At 41.2% G+C, this 14516-nt stretch overlaps 1 protein-coding gene across 1 annotated transcript; it reads left to right on the top strand.

The window, feature by feature from the left end:
* The first annotated feature begins 776 nt into the window (after positions 1-776).
* LOC109752006 (tRNA nucleotidyltransferase cca2) lies at positions 777-9674 on the top strand. Its single transcript, XM_020310873.4, has 15 exons — positions 777-1257; positions 2884-3014; positions 3522-3639; positions 5513-5565; positions 5696-5745; positions 5863-5961; positions 6281-6390; positions 6535-6662; positions 6997-7087; positions 7589-7672; positions 8295-8357; positions 8467-8611; positions 8823-8987; positions 9093-9190; positions 9281-9674. The coding sequence occupies exons 1-15, from the start codon at positions 931-933 to the stop codon at positions 9398-9400; spliced, it is 1782 nt and encodes a 593-aa protein (XP_020166462.1). The 5' UTR covers positions 777-930; the 3' UTR covers positions 9401-9674.
* Positions 9675-14516: the final 4842 nt, after the last annotated feature.

The raw sequence follows: 14516 nt of genomic DNA, 5'->3' as shown, positions 1-14516 counted from the left end.
AACGAGGAAGGAGAAGCTAGGCGGTGGAGTTATATAAGTGCATTGAGTAAAGAAGAAACATGAATCGGAAGTGTAACTGACCTGCAATTATTTGTGAGTGATGCGCATCGATTACCATCAATGACTTCAACTATGATTTACTATTTCCGGAGTCGCCGCCGAACAAAGATGGATCGACAGGGGGCAATTCAGTGCCCCCGCCCCACTGTCACATCGCACCGAAAGGCTAGCTGGTTGGTCTGCGATCTCCATGTTTTCGTGCGGCCGTGCAACAGACCTGACCGAGGCAGCCAAGCGGATCCGTGTAGTTGCCCCGCGAGGTGCCTGCGTCGCGTCGGTCAAACCCTAGCATGGTCGTTGCTCCCGCATCGGTCGCCTGTCGTTGAGCCACCACGTCAAGGGGTGGTGAAGCTGTCGACACACTTCACGTGGGGAGACTGGTACAACCCACTTGGCCCAATTTAACCCAGAACGTCTAAAAAAGTTAACGGAGTAGCGGCCCAGAAAGATCAACGATCAGTATTAGCGAAGGAAAGAAGATTAGGTGCGATCCATAGCTAATCTGACGCCCGATAATGCTTAAAACTGATGATCGGACGGCCAGAAACACCGATGATCTAAGAGGGCTATAAAAGTGCTCAGTTTTAATGTCTTTAAATATCTTATTAGTTAGTAGTTAACCTTATGTGTGGATCACGCTAACCTTAAACAATATTGTCAAACTGGACAGAATTACTAGTTACTAGTCTAGTTAAAACAAAAACCTTTTTTTGCCTGTTCGTGTTTCGCCTTCGCCAAATCAGGACTGTTGATGTGTCTTGCATCTTATCAAACGGCTGTTTCGAGGTCCTGGCCGTGGTAGTGCAGCCGAACGGGCGGCGCAGGAGGCCGCGAAACTACGAATGCCTTGCGGGGTAGCGAACCCGCCGCATGTCTCTCCGCCTCCTCCTCCCACCTCGCGGCAGCCTACGCCTCCTTTCCCCTCTCCGCCGCCGCCAGACGCCAAGGCCTCCGCCCTTTCGAGCGACTGCCACCGGCGTCCCACATAGAGCCTCTAGTTTCTTCAGTATCCCTATCCGCGCCTTCACCGGTGTCTCGGGCATGGCGGCGGGGACGCACAAGCCGACCGTGGAGGTTAGGGAGAGCGTGGAGCTGACGGAGGAGGAGGAGCGGATCTTCGCTAGGCTGCTGGACGTCGTCCGCCACTTCGGACTCGGCACCCAGCTCCGCGTCGCCGGGGGATGGGTCCGGGACAAGGTGCGCTTAATTGAAAAGCTTGATGAGTTTAACATGTAGGGTTTATGGCGTGGTTTCTTGTCGCTCGCACGATATGTTGGGAAATCTTTAATATTCATGTCGCATTGTTTTCCTGCGTATGAGAATTTGTTTGTGAAGAGATTGTTGAATGATGTAGATTAGGGCATCTCTACGGCTCTACCCCATCCCCATATCTTAATTCCCCATCCGTTAATTTCCCTTTTTTTAGGGAATTAAACATTTGGTCAATTAACCCATCCCAAAACTTAATCCCCCTTCCCCCTTACACACATTTTTTTGTCAATTTATCCAAAAGTTTGTGCAAACAATCCAAATAAACGCACCACATTTCTATACAAACATAAAAAATTCAAACACACCACATCATAATTCTACTACGAGCAAAAATAAACTTCATCTGATCCAACAAACAACTAAAACGTTGCCATAATTTGTGCCAAAGGGAACCGAATGAGCAAGTTCAATCCAAAAAACCACCAAACACATGGTGGATCAAAAGTCATCATAGCTCATAAGGGGCTCATGCACTTGCGCCAGCTCGCCGGTCCCACTTTTGTTGCTGCCTCCACCATTGCTGCCACCACCACCAAATGACTTACCCAAGATGTCCCCACGAGTTAACTCCCAGTATTATCTCGCCCATCTTGCTTGGATCCATGAACATTATAGCACGCTCCTCGACCACCCTCTTGTTTTTGTCTTCCTCGGCCTCCAATGCTAGCCTTTGCTCCTCGCACTTCATCTTCTTTTTTTTCCCCTCGACTTCCAGTGCAAGCCTTTGCTCCTCAGTTTCAAGCCTTTTTCCCCTCCGCTCGAGCCTTTCTCTCCTCAGCCGCCGCCTTTGCTTTCCACCTCCCCTCCTCCATCATCTTCATCTCGTAGAAACAACTTATCTTCTCCTCCTTCCTTTCAGCTGCCAATGCCCTCTTCACCTCTTCTACCATCGCCATGAGTTCTTGTATGCTCCAACACCTCCATTCTTCTTTGTGGTTTTTGCATTTTTTTTGTCCATCCGAACGACCACTAGGGGTGGATGGCTTCCCTTGCCGCCGGCGTTTCAGAGCTTGCGGCTCGGAATTGGCTGCTGGCGGTGGGTCTTCAGCGCCGGCGAGGGTGCGACTGGGATGGGGCTTTCCATTTCGGTGATCATTGGTACCGGGGATGACTGACATCGGGGTTGGGCAGGAAGGAGGTGGTCGAGTGGGAAGACTGCGGCTGCTCCCTATTTTCCTTGAGACTTGCCCATCCAAGAGCAAATATGAGCTAGTGGGAGGACAATTTGGGGGTGGGTTGAAGCTAAATATGGGCAATTAAACTAGGATAACTGACTGTTTTCTCATAAAGAGTAGAGAAGTGCAGAAGCGACAAGTTCATTTTGGATTGTTATGTTGGGCTGTGCTATTTGAATGTTGCATTTTGTATTAAACAATTGCATGATGCTTGCTATGAGCTGACTATAAATCACTGGAGATTCTGGAGGACTAGGATCATACCATGAACTTTCATCTTTTTGCAAGAAAGAAAGAATTAACACTGCTTATATTTTATGGAATGATGGTTTGGTAGTGTTGGGACTTAACTGTTGCTTTGGCATATTCTTGGCAGCTATTGGGGAAAGGCTCTGCTGACATTGACATTGCACTTGATAATATGACGGGCCAAAATTTCTGTGAGAGAGTAAATGAGTACTCAAAATTCATGGGTGAAGAGCAGAAAGGAATCGGCGTTATCCAGTGGTATGAAATTTTTATTACTCTAATTCTGACACTCCTAATATTATTTCAGGAGCTTTTTGTTTGCTGATATCCATTCTTACTAAGTAGGTTGATTTTGTATTCCCGTGTTGTATTCTGATTGCCCTTCGTGTGCTTGGGTGACTCTGGCTACTCATGAGAATTATTTTTCGAACCGGGTTACTCCCCTAGCCCTCGAGAGAATTAGTTGTGGCAGGGCTGCATGTGCGCTCACCTGTGTGTGTGCTTATGGCATGGGCTGGTGTGTGTGTGTGTGTGTGTGTTTGGGGGAGAGGGGGCGGGGGTGGTGGGGGGGGGGGGTGGTGGTGGTGGTGGTGGTGGTATATTTTTGACCTTTATGCTTTTATACAATATAATTTTCCTTGAGGTCAATTGCGTATGCATGGGAACAAAGGAAATCGTCACAGTTTAATGCAAACAGAGTACTCTGTATATGTTCCTTGCATTTTATCATGTAGCTGCGGCCATTTATACCTTCTTTTTTGGCAGCAACCCTGATCAATCCAAGCACTTGGAAACTGCAAGAATGCTTATATATGGCATATGGATTGATTTTGTCAACTTGAGGTCCGAAAAGTATGCTGAAAACAGTCGTATTCCTACTGTGGTATGCACATGCATTTAGCATTGCTTTTTGTACTCATTTTGTTGAGCTTATGCACAAACATTATCTCTTTGCATGTCTTGATCTTTTTCAAAGTCTTTTACTTTGCCGTGTGTATTTTCAACGTGGCAAACTACTAAAATATATGTTGATTCACTTGTAATTTGATACACTTATGTTTGGTGGCTCCTTTGATGAGACCAACATGCGTTTTGTGCGGCGAATCCAGGAGTCTGAGGTGAAGGAGGCTTTAAAAATGATGAAAGGAGGCAAGGCGATGGGCCCTGATTGTATCCCCATTGAGGTGTGGAAAGGTCTCGGGGACATAGCGATAGTATGGCTAACCAAGCTTTTCAACCTCATTTTTCGGGCAAACAAGATGCCAGAAGAGTGGAGACGGAGTATATTAGTACCAATCTTCAAGAACAAGGGGGATGTTCAGAGTTGTACTAATTACCGTGGAATTAAGCTGATGAGCCATACAATGAAGCTATGGGAGAGTCATTGAGCACCGCTTAAGAAGAATGACATGCGTGACCAAAAATCAGTTTGGTTTCATGCCTAGGTTGTCGACCATGGAAGCCATTTTCTTGGTACGACAGCTTATGGAGAGATATAGGGAGCAAAAGAAGGACTTGCATATGGTGTTCATTGACTTGGAGAAGGCCTATGATAAGATACCGCGGAATGTCATGTGGTGGGCCTTGGAGAAACACAAAGTCCCAGCAAAGTACATTACCCTCATCAAGGACATGTACGATAATGTTGTGACAAGTGTTCGAACAAGTGATGTCGACACCGATGACTTCCCGATTAAGATAGGACTGCATCAGGGGTCAGCTTTGAGCCCTTATCTTTTTGCATTGGTGATGGATGAGGTCGCAAGGGATATACAAGGAGATATCCCATGGTGTATGCTCTTTGCGGATGATGTGGTGCTAGTTGACGATAGTCGGACGGGGGTAAATAGGAAGTTAGAGTTATGGAGACAAACCTTGGAATCGAAAGGGTTTAGGCTTAGTAGAACTAAAACCGAGTACATGATGTGCGGTTTCAGTACTACTAGGTGTGAGGAGGAGGAGGTTAGCCTTGATGGCCAGGTGGTACCTCGGAAGGACACCTTTCGGTATTTGGGGTCAATGTTGCAGGAGGATGGGGGTATTGATGAAGATGTGAACCATCGAATCAAAGCCGGATGGATGAAGTGGCGCCAAGCTTCTGGCATTCTCTGTGACAAGAGAGTGCCACAAAAGCTAAAAGGCAAGTTCTACAGGACGGCGGTTCGACCCGCAATGTTGTATGGCGCGGAGTGTTGGCCGACTAAAAGGCGACATGTTCAACAGTTAGGTGTGGCGGAGATGCGTATGTTGAGATGGATGTGTGGCCACACGAGGAAGGATCGAGTCCGGAATGATGATATACGAGATAGAGTTGGGGTAGCACCAATTGAGGAGAAGCTTGTCCAACATCGTCTGAGATGGTTTGGGCATATTCAGCGCAGGCCTCCAGAAGCTCCAGTCCATAGCGGACGGCTAAAGCGTGCGGAGAATGTCAAGAGAGGGCGGGGTAGACTGAATTTGACATGGGAGGAGTCCGTTAAGAGAGACCTGAAGGATTGGAGTATCACCAAAGAGCTAGCTATGGACAGGGGTGCGTGGAAGCTTGCTATCCATGTGCCAGAGCCATGAGTTGGTTGCGAGATCTTATGGGTTTCACCTCTAGCCTACCCCAACTTGTTTGGGACTAAAGGCTTTGTTGTTGTATGTTTGGTGGCTCAGTATTTGCAACTCTTTGTTTCTTATTCATCTCTTTACTTTTGATAATCTATCGCAAGGCACAGGCAATTTACAGCTATCCCATGCTTTGTAATGTGTAGGAGATTGGAACAGCCAAAGAAGATGCACTCCGCAGGGACCTAACAATCAATAGGTAATGCCATGTGATTTCTTTCCAAAATGAATTTGGTATTCTGTAATGTCATACTTTCATTGCTACAATGTTGATTTCAAGGTTTAACTTAGTTCCCTATTTAGTCTTTCTAAAATCCAAACTTCAACAGCTTATTCTTCAATATCAACACTAAATCAGTGGAAGATTTAACTGGAAGAGGTTAGTTTCTTTGCTATTACTAGTTTCTAAACCTATGCCATTATTTTGTAAATTCTCGCTGTTATGTACTCATGCTGACCATTTTATAAACACGTGGTGATCCCATACTACGTGAAGGTCTTGAAGATCTGAAAAAGGGCCTCATTGATACTCCTTTACCTGCCAAGTCAACTTTCCTGGATGACCCCCTCAGGGTTCTTAGAGCAATTCGGTTTGGTACGTCCTGTGATCAATCTCAAATAGTTCGGGTGATCTTTTTCTAATTTTATTATGAGTACTAATACTTTCTATAATTTTATGATTTTAGAGGTGTTCATGATAAGTTTGACTTGCTAATAGCATCTTAACTTCAAGCAATTTCTACTTAGGTAATCTTAGCTGAAAACATTATAAAGTGTATCTCTCTCTGATAAGTTGAAATCTTACCCACTTGCTTGCTAGTGCAAATGCCTGCTATGGCGTATAATTAAAGGGTGTGACAGTGACTTGGATTAGTATTATTTTCTTTGCATATGCTAATATTCATCTCTGGCAGCTGCTAGATTCAGCTTTACATTAGCTGAAGATTTGAAAGAAGCCGCTTCTGATGAAAAGGTGAAGTCTGAACTTGGTAGCAAGATTAGCAGAGAACGAATTGGTCATGAGGTCTGATTTCTACACTAACTGTCAACCGATGTTTCCTTGCTTCTTCCTGCTTTTTTGTACAAGTAACGGAATTTTGCCATTGTGTATTGAGTGACACCAAGCAAATCCCCAGGTCACTAATATTGTAGTTTGCATATTGTGCAGGTAGACCTCATGATGTCAGACAAACACCCTGTCAATGCACTGCGCTATATCCGTGATTTGGGATTGTTTTATGTTGTTTTTGCTTTTCCTGAGAAACTAGAGCCTCCAGCTCTTGACAAACATGATTGGTATGTATCTGTTCTACTCCCTCCGTTCCTAAATATTTGTCTTTCTAGGGATTTCAACAAGTGACTACATACGGAGCAAAATGAGTGAATCTACACTCTAAAATATGTCTATATACATCCGTATGTGGTAGTCCATTTAAAATATCTAAAAGACAAATATTTAGGAACAGAGGGAGTAGTATGCTAGTATGTATGTTTGGACTACATGCAATATGGAAGTACCCAACTATATGTCACAGAGTTACTCTTCAGATTTTTTGACTTGGTAGACTTTTACAAATTAGTATGCACTTGTCTATTTGTTTCCAATAGCTCATATTTTCTGTTGGTTCAGGCTTTGTGTTTCACATCTTGAAGCAGCATGGAAACTTGCACATTCTATTGGCCGTTCTGTGTTCAGTTGTGGTTCTGATTCCAAGTCACAGGTCTGCGGAGTTCTCATCATATATCTTGTTAAATAACACCCCCAAAATCATGTTTCCTGCATGACATGTTATTTTTAGCTGTTTCCTGTGTTGACATTGAAATGCATATGACCGAAAGTAAAACTTAAGTAACCTCGAAATAATTTATAACAAACCAACATTATTCTGATTCTTCTCTGTAGCAGTATTGGATTCTTAAGGCATTTATAGAATGTTTTTGAACCTGATGGAACCATGACGGCTGGGAGTACAAAATATTGCTCTAAATCATTCAAGTATCTCTCTATAGATTCGTTGCAGTCTTATAGTTGATTTTGTATAGCACTGTAATTCAGAAAATCTATTATAAAAGTTTCTCACTAGTATAGTACTGTATCTAGAATTACTATGGTAGGCAGCTTTACTACAAGTTATGTGCAATGGCTACCAAGAAACACATACTTGACTGTTATGGATGTTATTTTTGTTTTCCTAACTCTTAAGATCTACTATGATTTTTAGGATGAACAGCAAAGGCTTTGCCTGTATAGCGCGCTATTTACTCCAGTTCGAAATATGTTCTACATGGACAAAAAATCAAAGAAGGTAACATCCAACTCAGGCATCCTCCAGATTTGTCTAAATCCAAACATTTAACTATTTAAAAGGGCAAAACTCTGTATACGCTTGATGTTCTTTGGTTGACTAAGTCATCGACTTTTATGCAATGGTGTAAGTGAACAAACTCATAACTAGACTGATCGGAGAGGGCAGGCTTGGGCATCATGACCATATTCCGTTTTTCCTACATTAAACATAGGAATAAGATCATCTAACTCATGCATTATCTTTTTTTCCTAATCCAAACAGTATGTACATAAGCAGGTCAAATATTCTATTATAGTCTACCCTGCGGACACTCTTCAATGCTCTGCAAGTGTCTACCTGGGTATGCTTGCTTGTTTCATAGAAATAGGTATTTTTCCGGATAGGTTAAGCTTCATCTGAAGCCGAACATGAGGTGCTAATCTTTGCCTGATAGTCTAGCCTAACTTTTTGTTAGATGGCGGGTTCTTTGCAAGGTATAAAATGGTTTATGTTATTTACAAAGAAACTCTTGGAGGTGGGTAAATTTGTTAACAAACTAAACAGCTTGATAATCATCACATTCATTTGCCCTCTACTGTTTTATGGAAGTACTATAACAGGCCTGTTGTGTCATCTGCAGGTTCCAGTTGTTAGCTATATTATTCGGGACTCTCTAAAGCTGAAAGCTAGTGATGCTGACACGGTACACTTTATTGAGCAGGCCTAATCTCGAAAGCATTTGTTTATGCTTGCATGTGTTGTATAATTTAATTAAAAAAATTAACTTTTCATTATCCGTTCTGTGTTGAAAGATTGTGAACATACATGTTGTGAGTGAAAAGTTTGCTGAATTAATTCTTCTCCTGGAGTCAAATGAGAATCTGGAAACTGTGAAAGAGAAGCTGGATGATGAATATCTAGAGATACCAACAGACCTAGTGAAACGTGTTTTTGCAGGTTAGTGCTGGCCATCCTTATTTTTAAATTTGGAATGTCCTTCATATTGGTCGGTTCCTTAAAATTTGAAGTTTCTGATGGTCTTATTATGGGCATTCTAGGCACATGATATCTTTTAATTTAACTTGTTAGGGTATTGGATCAATTTGTTTGCAGTATTCTTATTTCCTTGTGTTACTGGATAAAATTTCTGACAGTTTGAGCATTTCAGGACTTATACTTCGTGAAATAAAAGGTTTTTGGCGTGTGGCACTGTTTATCTCAACTCTTGTCTATCCAGAAGTTGGCAATGCCAGTGATTCCCTCAGCAAGCAGGATGAACTAGATAAAAGGAAAGAGAGATACATCAGTGTGGAGCGATCAATAATTGACCTTGGTAAAGAACTTACCTAATGATCTTTTTAGTTTCCTGTCATTGATAGTTGATGTGTTCCTCTCATAACTACCTCCTGATTTATACCTTGTTGTTCCACTTGACCAGATCTTGATGGCGTATGGAAAATGAAGCCGTTGCTTGATGGAAAGGCCATTATGGGGGTCATGCAGGTCAAGTCCGGAGGTCCCTTGATTGGAAAATGGGTATGTACGAACCCCCTGTAAACCAACTGATCATACTATTCCAGTTCCTGTGCGTTCTTACTTAACACAAAGATGTACACTTTCTCCCAGCAACAACGGCTAGTGAAGTGGCAGCTTGCGCATCCTCAGGGTACTATGGAGGAGTGCATGGAGTGGATGAAGCAGTCGGAACAGCAGTCAAAACGCCAGAAAATAGAATGCAGCACTTGAGCATCATTGACTGACATTTTGATTTTGAGCTTAGGCAGCCTTTAGAACTCAGTGATAGGTCACAAACTTCACATGGTCTCTGTCTGTGGTAGAATTGCCTTTTTCATGATTAGCAGGTACCTTGATCTTTGATTGCTTTGCCACCATGGCTACTTTTGCGTCCCTGGTTTCCTTCCATTGGAGATGGATGGGACGTTACTCTCTGACGTATACTCCCTCTGTGCCAAAATAAATATCTCAAACTTTGTACTAACTTTAGTACAAACTAGCAAAATGGCCCATGCGTTGCAACGGAAGTGTGAAGATTGAGATCGAGAGAGAATCAATGATGAACAGTAATCTTGAACCCTTCCCTTTATTGATGATGACGAAAGTATATATACAGTGCGAGGAGTCGTGCCCTATGGAGGGGCCGCGTTGAGTGGACGCGAAACTAAGGCGGTAACTATGACAGTTACCAAACTAAGCAGAGATTATTAGGATTATAATTAATTCTTAACACTCCCCTAATCTATGCTTGTTTTTGTGAATGCTCCATCGTCTTGATAAAGACTCCTCCAAGTATGTATATCTTTAAGAATGTTCATCATCTTCAACTTGAGAAAGTCTCCTCAAAAAACCCTGTGGGAAAAATATGAGGAGATAGGTGTTTGATATGTTGCCAAAACTCCTTCAAACCCAGTGGGAAAAATAAAGAGAAAATTATGCAACATATAATGGTTATTGTCTCTCTCAACTTAATACGAGAAAACTCATATAATCAAGAGGACAATAAATATGGCTTATATACTTTTCTAAAAATCCCGGTGGGGAAAACTGAAAGTATGACATATGATCTCATGTTGATATTACCTCATTAAAAACCTTTATGAGAACCTGTATAGTAAACTCATGAAGGGAAAAAGAGTATAATATGATGCATTGAACAGGAACAATTTAGGAAGATACACCCCCCGATTCTTGCAAATTCCAAAGCCATCACATACCAATTCCATGAACATGTTTCTGGAATGTAAAAGTTGGTAGAGACTTGGTGAACAAATCAGTTACATGATTTGACTTGCAAGATATGTAATATAAAGATATTGCTTGTTAGTAACATGTTTACATCCGGGCAACACAAGCAACATTATCTTTAAGATAATGGTTGGTGGATGTAGCCATGAGGTCTGTTTGAAGACTCTTCATGAGAGGGATACCGCACCTGGTAGGAACACTAAGTTTGTCTACGATCCAACATAGTGGGGATCTGATCGATGTATCCAATGATATCGGTGTTCACATTTCTGTGAAACTAAAAAAACAGGACAAGATGTTTCATGACTTGGAGATATCGAAAGATATTCTTGAGTACCAACCAATTATGTTTGGTGGATCCAATGGCATTATGGAACGTCGAGTCCCAATATCTCATTTCCATCATCTCTTGGTCTAAATACACCTTTCTCTATGGATGGATAAGATTTGTCCACAATGAATTTCTCCAATATATTTTGGATATAGACAACATAGTATACCATAATGTATGAATGAAGGTGCTCAAGTTGTAGTGATGAGCGATATTTTGGTTTACCCAAATCCTTCATTTTAAACTCCGTCATTTAGATGATTACATGTGTCGTCATTGCAGACACACAAACATGGATAATCATCATTGTAGGAATAGTCCTTGTGTATAAGGATCTCACTACGTCAGTTATACCATATGTACTGACAATAATAAGTCATATGATGACTTACTGATTTTACATAATGTATGTTGCATTTTGTATTTCGATTCAGAATTGAGATTCCATCGGGAATCAATCATATATGTCTGAATCTAGTGATCCACATGGATATGTAATCACTACATCTATCAACTGTATAGATAGATGATTTTGTGCTGCCAATGATATAAGTTATCAGAAAGAGATTCCACCTCTGGAGAATAGTTGGGTATCTGCGTGAACCCTTGTGCTACAATACTTGCTCTATGTTTCACCACCTCATTGTTCTCAGTTCCGTTTCCAGAAGAAAACTGGTGTAGGTATTGCTTATGAATACCTTCCCATTATTGAGCAAGATTATTTCTACCTAGATTATACCCTTTGCTTGAGTTCAGTCCGAGTATTGTTCACACTTTGCCATGGCCATGGTCTTTGGATCTGAATCACTTGAAAGGTTTTTTCAATCTAGTTGAGAAATGTATGTCGACAATTGTAGACTTCCGGTTATAAGTTTCTCCAGATTCTATATATCAATATATAGTTGATGGAAATATCGTTACCCATGGTGACTGCTTGCGATTTCCCAATGCGATTGAGTCGGGTATTCTGATGTCCAGGTCATTGTGTGCACTATGACCTGGGTTGGTGGAGGTTTCCCGTCCATTGGGTGTATGCTATCCATTAGGTGTCTGTCAACGTGAAGTTGACTTGCATTTACTGATTCACAGGCCTTGATATCCTTGCTTGCGAGAAGCTAAATCCTGATGTACTTCTGCCATACATCTCCCCCTGTTCCTTTGAACGGGGAGTGGAGTGGATTTTGTTGGTACCTCCACTCTTTCAGCCATACTTTTACAGGATTGTAGGATTGTGTGACACCTTTATAGTCAGTAAATGAATCTGATAGGTTGTTTGCAATGTGTTGCAAATCTTCTGAACGCATAGTTCAGATCTTTGAGTACGTGGACTTGAGGCAGAAATGTGTTGAACATTCCACTAATTTCCTGGCATTCTTTATGGTACTTGAAATCTCCCCCTAATGCCTGGAAATGTTCCTCATTGAATCAGCATACTGGCCTTGAATAACTCCCCATGCGAAGGGCTTGAGGTATTGACGGAAATACAATTATTCCTCACATAGATCCCAACTATATGTTGAGGGGCCAATGTTGTATGCTGGGGTGGTGATATCGGTGTGTAACCGAATTACCGCAGATGGGAAATACTTGGTAGATTTCCATGTATCAAAGATAGAGGGGAATAATATTATACAGTTTGGTCATGAGAGTGTAAAACTGCATGACTCCAACGTAAAGTTGGTAAGTTGCAATTTCAAAGTAAAGATCATGCAATGAGCTCAATTCTTTAGATGGGATTCTACCAAACCATTTTGAGTCTAGACATTAGGACAAATTGCTAAACTTCAATCCAAGGGCCATAGAGAAGGCACTCAAGGAGAATTCTGCAATGCTATCCATTCGATTTGCTTGAAATCGATGTCAGGATAATGAGCCAATGGTTTCGTGTGAATAAAGCACACACTTAAGACCATCATGTAGATATGTCTTTTAGAACCATGGAATACCTGAATAGTCTACTCCATGGTTGGGAAGAGCCACTTACCTCGACTTGATGCATTTAAGGAGTCTAAGTGGTTCAACATACACTTTAAGGTGTGCGAGCCTTAAAATTTGCCTCCCTGTGTCACATGTAGTGCACACAAAATCTAAATATAGTTAGAATTTAGCATCATAATAATCATAAACCATTGAAATTGCTGATAGTTTCGGTTTCAACCCAATGTCAATGATGACCAAAGCAGGAATGCCAAGTTTGTCATGCAAAAGACACTCTGGAAAACTATCTCGTAAGCAACATGTGCTACGGGTTTTGCAGTATGTGTAGTGCAATGCCGATGATACATAGAGAATGTGCTTGCCATATCCGTTGCATATGGTAAAGAGAAGTTATTTCTCTTTGTCGTCACCATAAGTTTTGCTATGGAAACTATTTTTACGGATACCTCCATAGTTTAGTAGGGTACGAGTTAAACCTGGGAAGCAATAAAGCATCCTGACGTTACTCGAGTACCCACAGGGATAGTAAATATGACTCGAGTTGAGCCAACAAATACCTAATCGCGTCTAGCGATTTTAAAATATCTCCTTTCTCTCAATGAGAGTGGAAACATTCGACTTCCCTGAGTATAGAGTTTGTGGTGCATATGTCCACAAGGCACATATCATTTTTCATCGGATTGACTCCCGTAAAAATCTATATATAGACATGAAGATTCTCAATATGAAAATCACTGTCAGATATATAGAATACATATAAATGTATTTGTATCAAAGTGCTGATACAATATATTGTGGTATACAATATATGATGACAACAACACTTATGTTGTTGTTACAACATCGTAAATGGACATTAATTATATTGACCACTCAGGAGATTGAAAGACTATTCATAGTCTCCAAACATGTCGGTTGAGGCATATTTAACCATCACATTCTCCGTGCCCATAGGGTCCCATCATAGCTGGTGATGTCAGATTGAAGGTTGAAGTAAGATTCAAACCTTTGCCCTTGATTATTGTATCTCAGGAATTGCTGATACAGAATAACCAGATGCTGAGATTTGAATCTAATGCCTTCTGATATATAAGACACCATTTTTCTGTCAGTGGTGTGATCCTGACCAGAGGTGAATCCAGGATTTCACATATTATCCCACGAGACACAAGAGCGATCATGATGCCCATGGCCCAGATAGGGCAGTGGTGGCCATTGAGGGCGAATGCCTCAAACTCTATAGCCATATGTTACCTCTGTGGGTAAACCAGAGATAATTAATTTACAACAAGTAAATTAAAGACCATCATGGTTGATGTTGTAATGATCTTAGCAAAATCAATGGGTATTTCAAGAAGTTATCTTGAAACCATTAGTGTGAATCTCAAATTGCTAAATTTGACACCTTAAAGATAATCTCCAAAATGGAGTAGATCTCGCAGCATTAGAGAGTATAATATGATGATATCAGTAGATACTCACTCGTAATGCCTTATGTCATGACTTAGTAAAATGTGTGAGAGAGCACTTTGTAAAGCCATTATAATGTCAAAATGACAAAATATAGGCTTTAATAGTAGTCATTGATAATCTGTGAAGGCAGTAGATCTATATGACTACCTTATGATCCCAATACATCAATTTGAAGAAATCACTTTGAATTTTGCATTCTTATTTACAAGAAATTAAAAATCTCAATTGCAAATAGACGTATTAATCTCGACATGTAGCGAACATGGAGATACATACATTCCGAAATACATTGTACTCAACAGAAATACACCACTATTATAATGAATAGTAATGATGTTGCAAACTTGAATTGTATAG

The sequence above is a fragment of the Aegilops tauschii genome, chromosome 5 (genome assembly GCF_002575655.3).
Source record: "Aegilops tauschii subsp. strangulata cultivar AL8/78 chromosome 5, Aet v6.0, whole genome shotgun sequence".
Lineage (NCBI taxonomy): Eukaryota > Viridiplantae > Streptophyta > Magnoliopsida > Poales > Poaceae > Aegilops > Aegilops tauschii.
Note: the sequence above shows the minus strand (reverse complement) of the source record. Positions and strands in the feature narration are given on the sequence as shown.